At 43.6% G+C, this 19439-nt stretch overlaps 1 protein-coding gene across 2 annotated transcripts in view; it reads left to right on the plus strand.

Annotated features, from left to right (window-relative positions):
- Positions 1–15963: 15963 nt before the first annotated feature.
- Positions 15964–19439, plus strand: part of ENTPD8 (ectonucleoside triphosphate diphosphohydrolase 8) — a 28328-nt gene continuing 24852 nt past the window's right edge. Inside the window, exon 1 of one of the 2 annotated variants that reach the window (XM_035113732.3) lies at positions 15964–16128. In XM_035113732.3, the coding sequence (XP_034969623.2) occupies positions 15976–16128 (153 nt within the window). In that variant the 5' untranslated portion in view covers positions 15964–15975. The remainder of the gene's footprint in view (positions 16129–19439) is intronic. The other variant, XM_035113733.3, reaches the window with a different exon arrangement.

Below are 19439 nucleotides of genomic sequence, written 5' to 3' on the forward strand. Positions count from 1 at the left end.
GAGAACCCTGGGTAACCCCTTGAGCCCCTTGAAGAAAAAGCGGGCTATAAATGTAATAAGATTTTAATGAAAAAGCTATGTAGGTCAACTTTTCAGTCTGTTAAAGCAACTCACAGGAGGATAGTATGCAGGGCCAGCTCTAAGGCAAGGCTGGGTGGCGCAGGGCGCCGGGCCGCCAGGGGGGAGTCGCACGGCTGCACCTGCTGCAGCGGCGCTGCACCCACCAGACAGCTGTGGGGGGGCGCCCTGCACCATGGTGGGGTAGAGCGATCTTCGCACCACGGCACCAGGGCGCCTGATATGCTTAAGACGGCCCTGATAGTATGATGATATAATTTGCAAGTGGGGACCTATGCTTTGGTTTTGTTGAGAGCAAAGCATCTTCAAGTCCATGTTGAAGCATAGAATCAGAGTTGGAAGAGACTACAAGGTCCATCCAGTCCAAACCCCCTGCCAAGCAGGAAACAACATCAAAGCATTCCTGACATATGCCTGTCAAGCCTCCGCTTAAAGACCTCCAAAGAAGGAGACTCCACCACACTCCTTGGCAGCAAATCCCACTGCCGGACAGCTCTTACTGTCAGGAAGTTCTTCCTAATGTTTAGGTGTAATCTTCTTTCTTGTAGTTCTGGGCATTATGTTTCCAGGATCCAAACTGGCTCTGCCTACCTGAGCATGCTAGGAGGGCTTCCTGTTTGCATGCACAGCAATAGCCTTCCTGGCAAGGATAACCAACATGGTCCCTCCAAAATTATTGGACTCAAGCTGGCATCAGTCGCAGCTGACCAATGGTGAGGAATGATGAGTCATCCAGCAGGAGGGCATCACATTAGCTACCCTTCTCTAGTATATTTGTTTGCCTCTGACTTCATTGTTCCTGCCTTCTAGCACCCCTCAGTTGCCTACAGCTTAGCCCTCGTAGACATGCACCCATTCATATATCAGTCTTAAACACACCATTCATGTGCACCTTTTTTCTGTGGTTTTCTCTCTCCTCACCCTAGGAAGACCCCACTGCCTTGGGACTTGCAGAGCATCTCTAGAAACAGCAACACAGGTGCAGCTGCAATGTTAGCGGATATTCCATTGTATTCCAACGTTCGAGTCAGTGACCCTGGAGCCCTAGAGCTAGCAAGGTTCCAAACATGACCGTTTGTATTTACTTCCACCCCACCCCCTTGATTTTATCAAACTTCTCTTATCAGGAAGGGACTGTAAATTGGCAGCACTTCTCGTTTCCTGTAAAGTGACACATTTGCACGTCTTTAAGCCAACATGCCTTAATCTGATACTTCATTTCTTGTTTTACTTGGTGCCTAAAATAGAATCCAATGTTGGCTTTGCCTTAGTGATCTAGATACAGACTAGATTCCAGCCTGTTGACAATGCAGAGAAGCTTACACGTGGCTTACTGAAACTGGGTTGGCCTTAGCAAAGGTGTGGCTTCACTGACCCAGTGGGTTGCTTCCACCTGTGAGCTTGGTTTCAAGTGGACCTCCTGCACTTCACCCTACAGTAGGCTTAGCTGCCAGATGTTGTCTTCCAGTGGTGTACCCTGACGAAGCATAAAGAACCATTGCAAAAACAACAACACAATCTTAATTTGCAGATTTATCAAAGAAAGTGAAAGTGGGGGCTATTAAAGAAATAGAATTGAACATTATAAAATAGAGGGGGGGGAATGTGAATAATACCAATAGTATCAAAACACACACCATCAATTCACATGCAGTAACCATTAGTACATTCATTTTAACAGAAACAAGCAAGTTACGGTAATATAAGCCCACATTCATACTGTGATGCCACTTTAAATAGTCCCAACAAATTCAGGAAGCTGCAGTTTGCTAGGGGTGCTGAGAGTTATTAGGACACACCCACCCACACACACACACACACACACACACACACACACACACACATATAAGGGTCTGGCTCTTCTGTTTCAGTGTATCTGAAGAAGTGTGCATGCACACGAAAGCTCATACCAAAATAAAAACTTAGTTGGTCTTTAAGGTGCTACTGAAGGAATTTTTTTATTTTGTTTCGACTCAGACCAACACGGCTACCTACCTGTAACACACACCCCCTGTTTGCCTCACAGAGCTGCAATTCCCAGAATTCCCTGTGAGGAGGGATTGATTGTTAAACCACTCTGGGAATTGTAGCTCTGGAAGGGAAACTGGAGTCTTCTCACAACTCTCAGCACCCTGATCAGACTGCAACTCCCAGGATGACTTGTGGGAAACCATGACTGTTTAAAGCGGTATCATAGTGCTCTGTATGTGCAGTGTAAATATGGCCCAGGTGTCCAAATAGGTGCCCACATGAAACTGAAGTTGAAAAGAGATACCGTAAGTTCAAATGTGGCCAGGGCTGTGACAATTCTGTAGTAAAGGTAAAGGAACCCCTGACCATTAGGTCCAGTCGTGACCGACTCTGGGGTTGCGGCGCTCATCTCGTGTTATTGGCCGAGGGAGCCAGCATACAGCTTCCAGGTCATGTGGCCAGCATGACAAAGCCACTTCTGGCGAAACCAGAGCAGCACATGGAAACGCCGTTTACCTTCCTGCCAGAGCAGTACCTATTTATCTACTTGCACTTTGACGTGCTTTCAAACTGCTAGGTTGGCAGGAGCTGGGACTGAGCAACAGGAGCTCACCCCATCGCGGGGATTCGAACCGCTGACCTTCTGATCAACAAGCACTAGGCTCTGTGGTTTAACCCACAGCGCCACCCGCATCCCAATTCTGTAGTAGATGCTGGTTATTTATTTTTCCAGGCTCACAAGTATGTATGAGGTTTTTTTTTAGCAACCATAAGGGCTAACAAAGTCCTCTTTTTTTGTCCTGCCATTTAATCCCCATAGTACTAGGATATAATTTTAAATGTACATATATGAGGATTAAGAATTTTGCCAATATGTAGCTACATAATGGATGTGGATCACTACAATTTCTGCCTCAACCCACCAGCTGCTTCAGTGAGCCATTACAGCATAAAGAATCCAAGTTTATTACGCAGTTGTAGAGAGGAGTTGGTGGCCTCACCAGATACTGTGAATTAAAACAGGTGCTACCCGCCCCATCACCCCAAATACTGCTCAGGGTGGGGTCCCACAGGAGGTCAATACTGTAATGTGAAATTTGGGGGGTGGAGATGATAGAGGATTTTGCAACATAAAAAGGAAAGGATACTCTGTGATGATTCAATGGGCGGTAGATATTGGACACACTATCAAAATCTCAGCCTGGCAGAAACTATGGAACATAAAGATTTTTTTTTTTTGGCTTGCTACCAGATGAAGGAGAATGTATTAAAGATGGTGTATAAATGGCACCTGACACCAGCAAAAGAGCAGTGGTTAGATAAACTGACCAGAGTTTGCAGAATTAGTGAACACAACATGACCGCTAAAATAAGGGATGGTGATGAAGGGAGGACAAGGGCTGAGTGGGAATACTTCAGAGAATATTTAAAAAGAAATGATATTACAACCGCTCTGCATGTAGGGGTAACCTTTTGAACAAAAGTAAGATAAAAATGAAGGAATTGGTAGAATTAAAATAAGGTGAAGAAAACAATGGAAAATGCAGCAAACCAATACTTTGTTAGAATGCCACTGAAGTTTAGGTTGGGAAGTCTGTAAAAAATAGTGTAAGATAAAACAAGCAAGGCACACTGTAAAAACCAAAAATGCATAAATAAAACTAAAAAATACACAGTGAAAAAAATGAAAGGATACTCTGAGGTAGGGATGGAAGGGCAAATTGGTTTCTATTAAATGCAAACTGGCCTAATTTGCACTTCCTGAAACTAAATGCTGACTGAAAGGCAGCTATCCTTGAAATTTCTCACTTTGCCAGATTCTACATTGTGTCGAAGAGTCGGACACGACTAAACGACTAAACAACAACAACATTGTGGCTATCCAGCCCAAAAATGTGCACAGTAACACACATTAGGGGCAGTGGGGATATATGAATGCACAGGTGCGTGAGAATCACATACAAAAATGTGTTATACCAGGGAAAGTCACTTGGAAAAATGTACAGTATATATATTAGGAGATAGTATATATATATATTAGGAGATGCTGGTGAATTTTCATAAGGATTTGAAAAAGGCAGTGTGTGTGATATGCAGAATCATGGCAAACAAGACATATTTGTCCATCTGTATTCTGAGGGTGCTCCATGAGGTGATAATGGTGCTTCTCCACGGGGTGTAGCGTGCATCTTGCCTGCAGAAGGTCCTGTGAATCCCCAGCATCTCCTGATAGAGGTGAAAGAGACTCCCTGCCTGAAATTCTGGAGAGCTGCTGCCGGTCAGTGAAGACAACACTGTGCTAGATGGTCTTATTCAGTATAAAGCCGTTATTAAATTGTCAGTTCACAATCACAGGACATGTGTTAATCACCCTCTACAAGCAGTGTTACATGCACTCTTAAAAACAAATGCATAACACAGACAACGTCTGTAGGCAAAGCAGGAAGAGGAAACTGGTAAAAAAAATGTGCAGAATGAATAGGAAGTATCAGGGAGGGGGAGTGCATTGGTTTCTGCTCCCTACCCTCTTATCATACATCTTTCAGCGTCTTTATGTAAATCCAGTGGAGCGATTTGAATTGCCAGGTGGCCAGGTTGAAAAAGAGGCATCCCAGAATGCCATTGGCTGGGGCTACGTGTCATTGCTACCGTCTCCAGCTAAGCTCGCCTTACAGAAAAGGCTTTTGTGCCTGCTTAGAGGCATTGTTTTCCAGCCACACTCCAGCCACTCCCAACCAAGAATTTATTATCATGCTACCTCACTGTACCTACAAATCTTGGTCTTTTGAAAAGGGTTGTCTTGTGGCTCAGATGATGAGTCTTGGACCTAGGCCATGGGATGAGTCTTCTGAGAGCTGCCATATTTTATCAGGTTACAGGTAAATGGAACACACACATACACACAAACTAATTTTTGCTGAAAGCAGACCCATTGAAATTTGACCCATTGCAGCAGTTTTTGTTCTTTTAGTAAAAACAAAATGAAGCGCTGGTACGCATCTACTGATAAAGGGGCTGTGGGTGCCAGCACAAAATGACTGCCATGGGCAGCATAGAAAGAGGTGGCAGTGAGTAGTGTCACAAAAAAAGCCCTGCATTCAAGTTAGTCACATCAATTCCAGTGGGTTTACTCTAAGTAGGACTAACACTGGATACAGCCCTCCAACTTGCCTCCAGCTAAATTCTACTCAGAGTGAACCACAGACTTGTTTAATATAATGGACCTAGTCCTATTATAACAATTATTAGGGTTGTCTCCAGCTAAATTGTACTTAGAATTGACCTTGTTGAATTTAATAGATGTAGTAGTAGTAGTAGTAGTAGTAGTAATAATAATAATAATAATAATAATAATAATAATAATAATTAATAATAATATAATTTAAATATTTCATGTAAACTGCTTAGAGTTTTTGTCACAATCAAGTAGCATATAAATGTTATATAAGGGTCTGGTGACTTCTGTTTCAGTGTATCTGAAGAAGTGTGCATGCACACAAAAGCTCATACCAATGACAAACTTAGCTAGGTAGCGCTGTGGGTTAAACCACAGAGCCCAGGGCTTGTTGATCAGAAGGTCAGCGGTTCCCTACAGCAGGAAGGTAAATGGCATTTCCATGTGCTGCTATGGTTTGCCAGAAGCGGCATTGTCATGCTGGCCACATGACCTGGAAGCTATACGCCGGCTCCCTCGGCCAATAATGCGAGATGAGCGCGCAACCCCAGAGCTGGTCACGACTGGACCTAATGGTCAGGGGTCCCTTTACCTTTACCTTTAGGGTGCTACTGGAAGGAATTTTGTTTCAACTACATAATTATTGTTGTTGTTGTTGTTGTTGTTATTGTTACATATGTTGTGACGTGGGGTTTGTGATTTCAGCTCTCTTGACATAACATGGTGGAGACAGTTCTCTAGTAACAGCTCTTTATTAAAGTGAACAAGACTGACTGTGAGGGCAGGAAGGCTACATTTATAGGGACAGGGAACTAGCTAGAAAGGGATACATTTTGGAGGGAACAATATCAGGCAATCACAGTGCTGCCTTTTGGAGGGAACCAATAAGACAGAGGATCCAAATACAGCAGCTTAAATGAACCAATGGTAGCTGTACCCTCTGGAACCAAAAGGCAGTTACTTTATCCTAATGCAAATACAGACAATAATAATACAGATATAAAATCCTTTGACTCAATACACAACAACATAATTGTTATTGTTGTTGTTATATAACACAGGGTAGCCACTTGACAGTGGAAAACATCAAAGCTTGCAGGACATCAGTTGAATTGACATGAAAGTACATACCGTACTTGGGGCTGGTGGATGATAAAGCCAGCTTGCTGATATACCCTTGAAGAACATGGGTGCCTTTTGCTTAAAAACAAACCCCAAGCACCTTTTCTGTTTTAAGATAAAATATATTTAAAAATATTTTATTTTCTTCGTCCACCAGACTAAGAAGGGTTGCTACAGTCCCTAACTAAAAAGGAAATGTGCCAAGCAATAGTTTGCTCACACCCCTGTGCTTCATGGTTAATTAATGTTGCCTCGGTGACTGTAAAGGCAGGAACTCTGCCTCTATCAGCTAATGAGTGATAAATGAGGACACCTTGAACTACCTAAGAGATGTCCTTTCCCTGAGACCATCATATAATTGAAGCTCTGCTACTTTGCACTTTAACAGAACCCCTGGTGTCCTTGGTCTGACCTCCAAGTCTGACCAAGAATTGGCATTCCTGCTAGTAACTCACCAATTTAAAACATGGTCTTGAGCAGGCATCCCCAGACTTCGGCCCTCCAGATGTTTTGGACTACAATTCCCATCATTCCTGACCACTGGTCCTGTTAGCTAGGGATCATGGGAGTTGTAGGCCAAAACATCTGGAGGGCCGCAGTTTGGGGATGCCTGGTCTTGAGTGTAAGCCTTTTCCTCCTTCAGAGATTGGGTACATGTTGGTTTCACCTGTGCTAACTGCTTACATTTTCCCTTTCATCTGATTCCTGTAGTGTAAAGGCTTGAACCCTCAATAGAACTAGGTTTTTCCAGAGGACAGATCATGGCCATAAAATACATGCTGGCATGGATGAATGGGCACTAGATTTCCCTATTTAAGAAAACATTCTTTGTGGGGGCTGGCTTTTTCTACTGTGTTAGTCTATATAACAGATGGGCAATTCTATAATCACTTGCATTATACAATCTTTGTATATAGCAGTGATAGCCTGCCGATTTCTGGACCTTAACTGACCCAACCTACTTCCAATACTGGGTAGAGTGAGATGGTACTTAGGAATGGGGTGAATAACAAAGCCCCAGACAAAATTTCTCTAAAACAAGTTGTGTTTTTCTTAATAATCTAGTGAGACAATGTTTAGCAATTTTTGAGAAATGTATATTAGAAATAGAAGGGGAAGAAATGGAGGCAGTGAGAGATTTTATTTTCTTGGGCTCTTTGATCACTGCAGATGGTGACAGCAGTCACGAAATTAAAAGACGCCTGCTTCTTGGGAGAAAAGCAATGACAAACCTAGACAGCATCTTAAAAAGCAGAGACACCACCTTGCCTACAAAGGTCCGTATAGTTAAAGCTATGGTTTTCCCAGTAGTGATGTATGGAAGTGAGAGCTGGACCATAAAGAAGGCTGATCGCCGAAGAATTGATGCTTTTGAATTATGGTGCTGGAGGAGACTCTTGAGAGTCCCATGGACTGCAAGAAGATCAAACCTATCCATTCTTAAGGAAATCAGCCCTGAGTGCTCACTGGAAGGACAGATCGTGAAGCTGAGGCTCCAATACTTTGGCCACCTCATGAGAAGAGAAGAATCATTGGAACAGACCCTGATGTTGGGAAAGATTGAGGGCACTAGGAGAAGGGGACGACAGAGGACGAGATGGTTGGACAGTGTTCTCGAAGCTACGAACATGAGTTTGACCAAACTGCGGGAGGCAGTGCAAGACAGGAGTGCCTGGCGTGCTATGGTCCATGGGGTCACGCAGAGTCGGACACGACTAAACGACTAAACAACAACAACAAATATTAGAAATAATATAATTTTACCCAGAAGAGCAAATATATATATATTTTTAAAAAGCAAAGAGATAAATTCATTCAGTTACATCAGTTCTATACTGTTTCCAGTGTTCCAGCTCTCATACGGTTTGAACTATTTTTTTATTTATTGAAGCTCTTCAATTCCAGCTATGCAAGTTTTCACCTCTCTGACTTCATGACTTGCATAATAATAATAATAATTTATTATTTATACCCCTCCCATCTGGCTGGGTTTCCCAAGACTAACTATCCTGTATTCTACCTTTTACCTTCACATACAAAATATTTTCATCCCCTCTAACCTTTTAGCCAAACAGGACAAACGTAGACTTCTGGTTAAATTTCTGTTTCTCCTTGATTGTCAGGTTGCTAAGATGGACTTTTGACCCTCCTGTGCAAAACTTCCTGAGCTAGGTATCCTCTTAAACTTTAATCTTCCTGTGAATTTTTGACCGTCATATACCCGAGAATATTTTAAGCAAAAAGGAACCATTTGTTTTACAAACAAAAACCTAATAGAAAATGGCCTATTCCATCACAACACCCACAAACCTTCTCCCCCTCATTCATCTCTCTATTTTTGTGCAGGCACATTTTCACACACTTGTTTGGGAATTGTAGTGAAGGCGCAAGGAAAGTCAGCATGTTGCCCAAGCCACCCTGGGGTGCTCCTTTTCATTCTGTGTATGTAATGCGAAGAAGATTGGAACAGAAGTAACGGAGTCATGCCTCTGGAGCTTAGATGCTCAACTTGGCCAAGAGGATCCAATCAACAAGGACCAGAGTATACCCAAACAAGTTCTAAACACAAACACAAAATAAAAAAAACCCATTCAATGAACAAGGAGAGTCTGAAGTGGCTTAGTAAACAATCCCTTTTATTTAGGAACTCTGAGAATTGTAGCTATGGGAGGGGAATAGAAGAAGTCTCTTAACAACGCTCAGCACACATAACAAATCACAGCTCCCAGAATTCTTTGGAAGAAATCATAACTCGGCATGGAAGTATCTGCCAATTTCAATTCTCTGTTTTTCATTTTTCAAATCTTCAGTTCTCTGAATTCAACAGCATTTTAGTGTGATTTTCTTGCAATAAACACATTTTTATATGCAGATTTGATGAATATACACACTTTTTGCGACACAATGTTCACTAACAGTACATTTTTGTATGTTATTTTCTGTGCTTTTTTCCTAGTAAAATAGCACTAAAACAACACCATGAAGTTGTTACTGTAAGTGCCCCACTTTTATCAACAACAAAAAGAAGTGCTGGTACTGCGTACCTTTGAGTACCTCCTGGGGGAAAGCACTGGTTTAGGGAAGTTTTTAATGACTGAGGTTCTATCGTGTTTTTAATATTCTGTTGAGAGCTGCCCAGAGTGGCTGGGGTGGGGGCACAGCTAGATTAGTGGGGTATAAAGAATAAATTATTATTATTATTATTATTATTATTATTATTATTATTATTATTACTAATGTATGCATTTCTGTGAACACATTGGAGAATTTCACTGCAAAGCTCAGGTAACTATGAAGTTTGAAGGATTGCTGTGGTTTGGTTTGGTTCACGAATTGTTTCAAAAAGTATGAATGTGATAGATTTGGCTTTAAGTGAGCACTGGATCAAATTTCTCATCCATGCCTAGCCATGACTGCCAGAGCAGAGTAAGAGTGCTTTAAATGTCTGATACAGAAGTGGCCATAGAGGGATGAGTTGGCTCAAACAGGCTAGTGGTGATCAAGTGGCATATGAGGAGGGTGGCCAGCCCCTCCTCCAAATGCCCCCTGAGCCCTCTTACCTCGCCTGTTGATTTCAAGTGTGGTGGAGGATGCTGAAGTGAGGATACATCCATATCTGGGGAATATTGAGCTAGTTTCCCTGAATATAATGCTGGTGCTGCTGTCCTATTTTCTAACATTCCTTTCACGCTGTAGCACATTTTGTCTTACAGAACCATGACTTTTCGACTGATATGCTGGCATGTTATGCTAAATGTCATCCACACCTTTGTGACACATCAATGAACATCACTGGGGAATGCTGCAAGTCATCACACATTTTCTGCACTGAGGTGCTTCCGTTCCCCCAGGATTTTCCCACTGAACCGGGATAAAATAATTACATGCTGTTATGCCACTCAAAACTTCATTATTTTATTCCTGCAATTTTCTGGGTTGAGGCAGCTGCAACTGGATTTCACATCCCCACCCCACCCCCAGGAATCAAATGACACAGAAAGGAGTGTTAATCATGCACTGTATTCTGCTAACATTTTACCTTATTATTTATTAAATTTGTATAAAGATCTCAGGGTGGTTCACAGCACAAAAATAAAAATATAAAAACACAGAATACATCATAAAAACAATAACAGAAACAAAACAATACCCCCCCCAAAAAAAACTATTTAAAAGGATATAGAATGTTAGTTAGCCAAAGGCCTGGTTGAAAAATGCTTCCAGAAGTGACTTTTACATCATGGAAAGCTCATATACAATCTATCCAACTGGATAGATACTGAGGCTATTCTGGCAAGCAGGATTTAGGCAAGGCAGATCTACTCTAGGCCATTGCTTTGTCCTAGCTCATCTCATTAACAGGTTCTTTAATTCCTCCTCACTTTCTGCCATCAAAGTTGTGTCATCTGCATATCTAAGGTTGTTGATATTTCTTCCGGCAATCTTAATTCCAGCTTGGGCTTCATGCAGTCCAGCCTTTTGCATGATGAATTCTGCATATAAGTTAAATAAGCAGGGAGACAATATACAGCCATGTCTTTTCCCAACTTTCCTTTCCCAATTTTCCTTTCCTTTCTCCTTTCCCAATTTTCCTCTTAATGAGGGTGAAAGAGGAGAGCGCAAAATATGGTCTGACTCTCAACATCAAAAAAACTAAGATCCTGGCCACTGGTCCCATCACCTCCTGGCAAACAGAAGGGGAAGAAATGGAGGCAGTGAGAGATTTTACTTTCTTGGGTTCCATGATCACTGCAGATGGCGACAGCAGTCACAAAATTAAAAGATGCCTGCTTCTTGGGAGAAAAGCAATGACAAACCTAGACAGCATCTTAAAAAGCAGAGACATCACCTTGCCGACAAAGGTCTGTATACCAGTAGTTAAAGCTATGGTTTTCCCAGTAGTGATGTATGGAAGTGAGAGCTGGACCATAAAGAGGGCTGGTCGCCAAAGAATTGATGCTTTTGATTTATGGTGCTGGAGGAGAGACTCTTGAGAGTCCCATGGACTGCAAGAAGATCAAACCTATCTATTCTGAAGGAAATCAGCCCTGAGTGCTCACTGGAAGGACAGATCGTGAAGCTGAGGCTTCAATACCTTGGCCACCTCATGAGAAGAGAACAGAAGACTCCCTGGAAAAGACCCTGATGTTGGGAAAGATTGAGGGCACAAGGAGAAGGGAACGACAGAGGACAAGATGGTTGGACAGTGTTCTCGAAACTACGAACATGAGTTTGACCAAACTGCGGGGGGCAGTGGAAGACAGGAGTGCCTGGCGTGCTCTGGTCCATGGGGTCATGAAGAGTCGGACACGACTAAACGACTAAACAACAACAACAACAACAAGCTCATCTCATAGATAAGTATGCTAAGAAACCATGTGGTGTGCTATACGTAGCTTTCATTGACTTGAAAGCCGCATTTGACTATCTCGCAAGTAAGACTATAGGTGAAGCTGACCTCAACTATAGGCAAAAGATTACTGTACCTGATTAAATGCTTATACAAAGATACTGTGCTGAAAGTTGTGCTGCTCCACAAATTGTCAACTTACAGGATCTGTAACAGCTACAAAGGGAATTAAGCAAGGCTGTATCCTAGCCCCGGCACTGTTCAACTTACATATACAGTAATTGACATTGTCCAGTGCCTAAGATCTCCAGAGTATCATGCCCCTAAACTGGCCATAAAACCCATCTCAATTCTACTATATGCAGATGACGCGGTTTTCCTATCTCAAACAAAAGTAGGCCTAAAAAGACTGATCAGATCATTTTCAGGGTATTGTCAAAGAGAACAGCTGGGCATGAATTACAAGAAAACCAAAGTCATGGTCTTCTCAAGAAACTATAGAGCTCATAGATGGCATATCGACAACCAGCCGATCGAACAGGTCAAAGTTTTCAAACATTTTGGCCTTATTTTCCAGTCCACGGAGTCATGGAGAACACACCATAAATGTGCAAAAGAAAAAGCGCCCCAAAGCACCAAAATTCTGATATACTTTTTCCACACAAAAGGTTGCAAACATATACTCTCAGTTCTGGAAGTGTTCCAAGCTAAACCCCTAGCACAGGTATTGTATGGGGCTCAGATTTGGACTGGCACTTACCATGGATCCATGGAAGCTGTCCAATCAAAGTTCTTAAGGCAAAAAAATGTCTGTCCCACCTTGTGTGCCAAACACATCATCGTGCCTAGAGGCCAATCTCTCCTCGGTAGAAATACAGATCTGGCACAGGACATTCAACTTCTAGAACTTCTAGCTTCGCCTAAATGCAAATCCCTCTAGTCTACATAATATCCCTAGTGCAACAAGACTGTCACAAGAGTGCCTGGTCTAAAACTGTCAATCAAAAACTTCTCTCTTATGGTTTATCCCCACAACAGCTACTCACCGTGGGTTATAGTAAAGCAAACAGTTTAATTTTATTTGCCAAGGCGTAAATGATATCGAGCGTCAGAACAACTTGGCCACAATAAGGAAATTTTGCCCATGGTATGACCATTTCCCATCCTCCCACTTTGATTCTCTGGCACCCTATCTAGCAATTTCAAAATATAGATACCCTTGCAAAACTGAATGTACTGCCCTTGGCTATACAGTACTTGAGGGATGATTCCAACAGATTCCATATGAAAAACGCTCATGTCCCTGTGGAGATGGCAGCCCCAAATCAGTGGCACATCCCTTCCTCACGTGCACTCTTTACAAAGATCTGAGGAACGAGATTATCACCCCTCTTTTATTGTCCATTCCGGGTTGCCCAACCCCTGCCACAGTGTCTTTTCTCCTGGCAGATCAAGAGGAGCAGATGACTGCAAAGGTTGCAAAGTTTCTAGCTGGGGCAATCAGAATAAGTTCCACGATTTGACTGCTCATTCAGGACTCTAAACTGTGTTTTATATAATCAACTTTTTATTTTATTCCGTGTATATCGCAATGTTCTTTTGTTGCTATGGCCGATGGCTGGCGGAAATAAAGTTTCATTCATTCATTCAATGTGGAAATTAAGAGTTCCAGAAAAATTGGGGAAATGGAATAAATTGCCATGTGAGTGCAGCCTGAGATTCAACTGGAAGTCTGTCTTCCTGTCAACTGGAAGTCGGTCTTCCTGTCAACTGGAAGTCGGTCTTCCTGACACTGACTGGCAGCAGCTCCCCTGGGTTAAATTATTATGATTATGATTGTAATTATTATTATAATTATATATTATATATACCGCGCCCATCTGGGTGGTTTTCCCCAGCCACACTGGGCGGCTTCCATCAAAAGATTAAAAAGACATTAAAACATCAGTCATTAAAAAATTCCCTAAACAGGGCTGCCTTCAGAAGTCTAATAAACGTCAGATAGTTATTAATTTATTTGACATCTGATGGGAGGAAGTTCCACAGGGCAGGCACCACTACTGAGAAGGCCCTCTGCCTGGTTCCCTGTAACTTTGTTTCTCTCGGTGAGGGAACCTCCAGAAGGCCCTCGGTGCTGGATCTCAGTGTCCAGGCAGAACAATGGGGGTGGAGACGCTCCTTCAGGTATACTGGGCCGAGGTCATTTAGGGCTTTAAAGGTCAGCACCAACACTTTGAATTGTGCTCGGAAACGTATTGGGAGCCAATGTAGGTCTTTCAGGACCCGTGTTATATGGTCTTGGCAGCCGCTCCCTGTCCCCAGTCTAGCTACCGCATTCTGGATTAGTTGTAGTTTCCGGGTCACCTTCAAAGGTAGCCCCACGTAGAACGCATTGCAGTAGTCCAAGCGGGAGATAACCAGAGCATGCACCACTCTGGCGAGACAGTCCATGGGCAGGTAGGGTCTCAGTCTGCGTACCAGATGGAGCTGGTAGACAGCTGCCCTGGACACAGAATTGACCTGCGCCTCCATGGACAACTGTGAGTCCAAAATGACTCCCAGGCTGCGCACCTGGTCCTTCAGGGGCACAGTTACCCCATTCAGGACCAGGGAGTTCCCCACCCCCGCCTACCCCCTGTCCCCCCAAACAGTCCTTCTGTCTTGTCAGGATTCGACTTCAATCTGTTAGCCACCATCCATCCTCCAACCTCCTCCAGATACTCACACAGGACCTTCACTGCCCTCACTGGTTCCATTTTAAAAGAGAGGTAGAGCTGGGTATCATCCGCATATTAATGAAAATCCAGCCCAAACCCCCTGATGATCTCTCCCAGTGGCTTCATGTAGATGTTAAAAAGCATGGGGGAGAGGACGGAACCCTGAGGCACCCCACAAGTGAGAGCCCAGGAGTCTGAACACTCATCCCCACCACCACTTTCTGGACACAGCCCAGGAGGATGGAGCGGAACCACTGAATAACAGTGCCAACTCCCAGCTCCTCTAGACGGTCCAGAAGGATGTTATGGTCGATGGTATCAAAGGAACTAGGAAACAGCTCTCACCTTTGTCCCTAGCTCGCTGGAGATCATCGACCAGCGTGACCAAGGCAGTTTCAGTCCCATGATGAGACCTGAATCCTGATTGGAAGGGATCCAAATGGTCCGCATCCTCCAGATGTGCTTGGAGTTGTTCAGCAACCACCTGCGCAATCACCTTGCCCAAGAATGGAAAATTTTAGACTGGGCGATAGTTGGCCATGTTGGCCCGGTCTAAAGATGTTTTTTTAAGAAGCGGTTTAATGACCGCCTCTTTCAGCAGTTCTGGGAAGGCTCCCTCACAGAGGGAAGCATTCACCACCCCGTGGAGCCCATCACCCAGTCCTTCCCAGCTCACTTTTATTAGCCAGGATGGGCAAGGATCAAGGAGACAGGTGGTTGGTTTCACTCATCCAAGAAGCCTGTCCACATCCTTGGAGGTAACAGATTGGAATTGATTCCATGCAATTCGACTAGACAGGACTCCAGCACTCTCCTGCCCTGGCCCTGCTACCACAATAGAGTCTACCTCTTTCCAAATCTGAGCGACTTTACAGTATCTGCAAAAAACTTTGCAAAATCGTTGCAAGAGATCTTGGGGTCTTTACCAGGCCCCGATGGCAAAGGTGGTTCCATTAAATTGTGAACCACCTGAAAGAGTCCCCTGCTGCTATTTTCTGCAGCTGCAATAGAGGCGGTGAAGAAAGTCCTCTTTGCCATTGCTATCGCCACTTGGTAGGCTCAATGTCAAACTCTAACCCGTGTCCGGTCCAATTCAAGATGAGTTTTCTGCCACAGCGGAATTATTATTATTATTATTACAGACAGGGCTCCTTCCCACCCTACCTGGTGATTCCTGGTATTTGAATCCAAATATTCTGGCAGGATATGAGCTATGGGCCTCCTTACTCAGGGAAAGACGCTGACTTTGTCACTGGGGCCCTCCCTCCCTCCCTCTCTCCCGGTTTGGCACAGGTGACTGCTCACCTGCCATACTTAGAAACAGGAAAAGAAAACACCATCTCCTTGACCCTCAATTGTGCATGCATCAAGGAAATTCTTGCTTGACATGCTCCGCTAGGGAAATCGCCTTGCCAAGGCCCCGGCTTGTAAACAAAACCTGTGGGTAGGATGTGCCAAAGAGGTGTTGCTCAACTGGGCGTCCACGACACAGAAATGGGCAGGCAAAGCAGAGTCCCAGTTCCAATGACAAGGGAGGGAGGGAGGCGGGGACAGAGGGGGGCATGATTGGCTGCATCAATATCTACAAGAAGGCAACCTTTGTACAGTGGCACATCTACCTGTGTAAGCTTTGTTTGGTGGCGACGGGATCTGACAGTTCGCTCGCTGCATTCCTGCTTGGGGTCATCCAGCTTGCCCTCTTCTGCCACCTGGAGGTAAGTGGAGAGGGGCCCCCTCTTACCACGCACGCACCAAAGGCAGGTATGGAGAAAGTGGGTAGCAAAATAAGTTTTCTCTTTCTCTCTCTTAATCATTACTAAAATCAGGAGCCTCAGAACAGCTGTAAGAAAGGAGTCCCGCTCCCAATTATCCTGTGGAACATGCTGCCACAAGAGGCTTGTTCACACATCACACTGAGCTCAACTACAAACTTGTCTCTAGACATTTGCAAGTGTTTATGTGGAACAGTGTGTGTGTGTCCCCTTGATTTGTACAGCTCAGCTTTTCGCGTACACAGATTGTACACATGTTGGATGCTGTTGGAACACCTCTAAGGTGTGGGCTGTGGCGATGGTAGCCCCTAGGTTTTAGTGATCTGAAAAGAAGTTTGGATTAGGATCAGAGTTCTCTCCATGACTACTTGTCATGATGGGGAAATGGAACTTCCACGTTCAGAGGCAGTGTATCTCTGTGCATTCGTGAGTGCCAGTTGCTGGGCAGCAATATTAAGATGTGGCTGTTACTTTCATGCCCTGTTTATTGGCCTCAGCAGCCAGCAGTTGGTTGGCTGCTGTGTTGGGAAGCTCTTTTTATATGAGAATATATATATATACAGTGTGTGTGTGTGTGTGTGTGTGTGTGTGTGTGTGTGTGTGTAGGCATGCTGCCTGTCGGTTCCCTCATGATATCAACATAGCTGCTAGCCATGACAGTTATAGAGCATCTAGGTTCAGGAGCAGTCTATCTTCAATTGCCAATTAATGGGAAGCTTTCATGCCCTGCCGGGGGGTCCTTGCAGGTCATCATGGGAAATGGGAAGCAGATATTTCATGGGACCTGGGTCTCATCCAGCATGGCTCTTTTATTTTCATTTATACAAAGTGGTGCTCTGTTTATTTATTTTATTGATTGAATGTTCATACGTAATCTGAACTTTTCATAAAAGTACTGTATATCAAGTCAACAAAATCATAATAATATCAGTAAAAAGCAAAATAAAACATAATTTTAAAAACCCAGTATAACAACAGTAAATACCAGTAAGTTAAAAGAAAATTTCATCCTGCGGTATAGTTTTCAGAAGATGTTTGCTAAACCTCTACTGGCAGGGAGTTCCCCAGGTAGAGCCTGCCACTAAAGGCTTGCTCCTAGTGTTGGCCAACTTCAGAGATGGGGGGAACCACTGGAAGTACTCCATTAAGAGGATCTCAGCAACTGAGATCGCGCATAAGGGATCAGATTAATCCTGAAGGTACCCTGGGCTCAGGCTGTTTAGGACTTTGTGGATTACCTGGTATGGTAGCAAAATGGCAATCAGTGTAGTTTTCTTCCTGTTCTGGTCAGAGAACGAGTTGTGTCTTGGCTCCACTGTAGGCAGCATTTCTTGTCAAAATGATGGTAGACTAGCCATGCGTCCCCAGGCATTTATATAGAGCATTTGTAGCCTGCTCTTTGGTCAAAAAGGGTTCCCAGACTTGTCCAAAGCTTGTAATATAAAAAACAAAACAAGAAGGGACAAGAAGGGAAGAGGAGAAAAGCAAACTCAGGCATTCTTAAACTGAGTGCCATAGCCACCAATGGCAGTTCTGTTTATTTAACAACAACAACAACAACAACAACAACAACAACAACAACAATTTTATTATTTCCATCTTGCCCATCTGGCTGGGTTTCACCAGCCACTCTGGGTGGCTTTCAACAGAATATTAAAAACAGAATAAAACTTCAAACATTAAAAACGTCTCTAAAGAGGGCTGCCTTCAGATGTCTTCTAAAAGTCAGATAGTTGTTTATTTCCTTGACATCTGGTGGGAGGGCCGGTGCCACCACCGAGAAGGCCCTCTGCGTGGTTCCCTGTAACCCCACTTCTTGCAGTGAGGGAACCGCCAAAAGGCCCTCGGAGATGGACCTCAGTGTCAGGCTGAACGATGGGGGGTGGAGACGCTCCTTCAGGTATACTGGGCCAAAACCGTTTAGGGCTTTCAAGGTGAGCACCAACACTTTGAATTGTGCTCAGAAATGTACTGGGAGCCAATGTAGGTCTTTCTGGACCAGTGCTATATGTTCTCGGAGGCCGCTCCCAGTCACCCGTCTACCTGCCGCATTCTGGATTAGTTGTAGTTTCACAACTATTAATTGCACCAAATGTTTTGTGCATCTGTGCCTAATCCCGCCCTGAATGAATTAATCTTTATTTGCATCAGCCATTGGCCATAGCAATAAAACAACAATACGATATACAAAGAATAGAAATAAAAAGTCAATTATATAAAATACATTTTAGGGTTTTCAATTAAATAGTGAAATAGTGGATCTTATTCTGATTGCCCCAGCTAAGAACCTTGCAACCTTTGTTGTCACCTGCTCATTTTGATCTGCCAAGAGAAAGGACACTGCGGCAGCGGTTGGGCGACCCAGAATGGACAATAAAAGAGGGGTGATAATCTCACCCTTATCTACAGTGTTGGGTTTTTTTTAATTAGTGTGTGTATTTCTTTTTGTAAATCTAAATATATAAAATAAAATTGGGACTAAGGTTTATTCTCAGGACAGTGGAAGGCGTGTGTGCTGTGTCCCACTGGTGAAGTGGTGGTGTCAGCCCCCATCATTCTTCTGATAGGAAATACTGGGCGTGTATGGAATGGGGGTTTGAGGAGGATCAGCTGAAAACGTCCCTATTTTCACCTGAAGAATGTTGGAGGGAATGTTAGACTGGCTTCCTCTTTGTTATCCTTTCACCGGTAGGCTAAGGCCTTCCTGTCCAGACAGACCTTTGGAAACTAACGTTCAGGCGACACTGATCACTGACTGGGCTGTGGTCCAGACAAGCAGGATTTTAGTTACTGGTTCCAAATGTGTTCTGATGTTTTTCAATTATTGTTTTTAACTAGTCTGTTTTTATGACTCTATATTTTATAACTGAAGTTTTTAAATGATGTGAGCCACCTTGAATCCCAATTTGGGAGTAAGGTTGGATAGAAATGTAAGAAAAGAAAGAAAGAAAGAAAGAAAGAAAGAAAGAAAGAAAGAAAGAAAGAAAGAAAGAAAGAAAGAAAGTCTGGGGAGATTTCCTGAGGGCCAGACAAAGAGGTATGGAGGGCCGTATTTGGTTCTCAGGTCTGAGGGATACAGCAAACATCCCACACACATAGCAGCAACACATTTGCCTCCCCAACATAATGAGAGTACTGTATAGCAATGCTTTACCCATCTCTTAAAGCTCCAATATTTTAACAGTCTCATAGAAAAGAGAATTCTGGCCAGGGCAGTTCCCTAGCTTCTGCAGCACTGAGAGGTGATAACCCTT

This window comes from Zootoca vivipara, chromosome Z2 (assembly GCF_965207765.1).
Source record: "Zootoca vivipara chromosome Z2, rZooViv2.hap1.1, whole genome shotgun sequence".
NCBI classification, from domain to species: domain Eukaryota; kingdom Metazoa; phylum Chordata; class Lepidosauria; order Squamata; family Lacertidae; genus Zootoca; species Zootoca vivipara.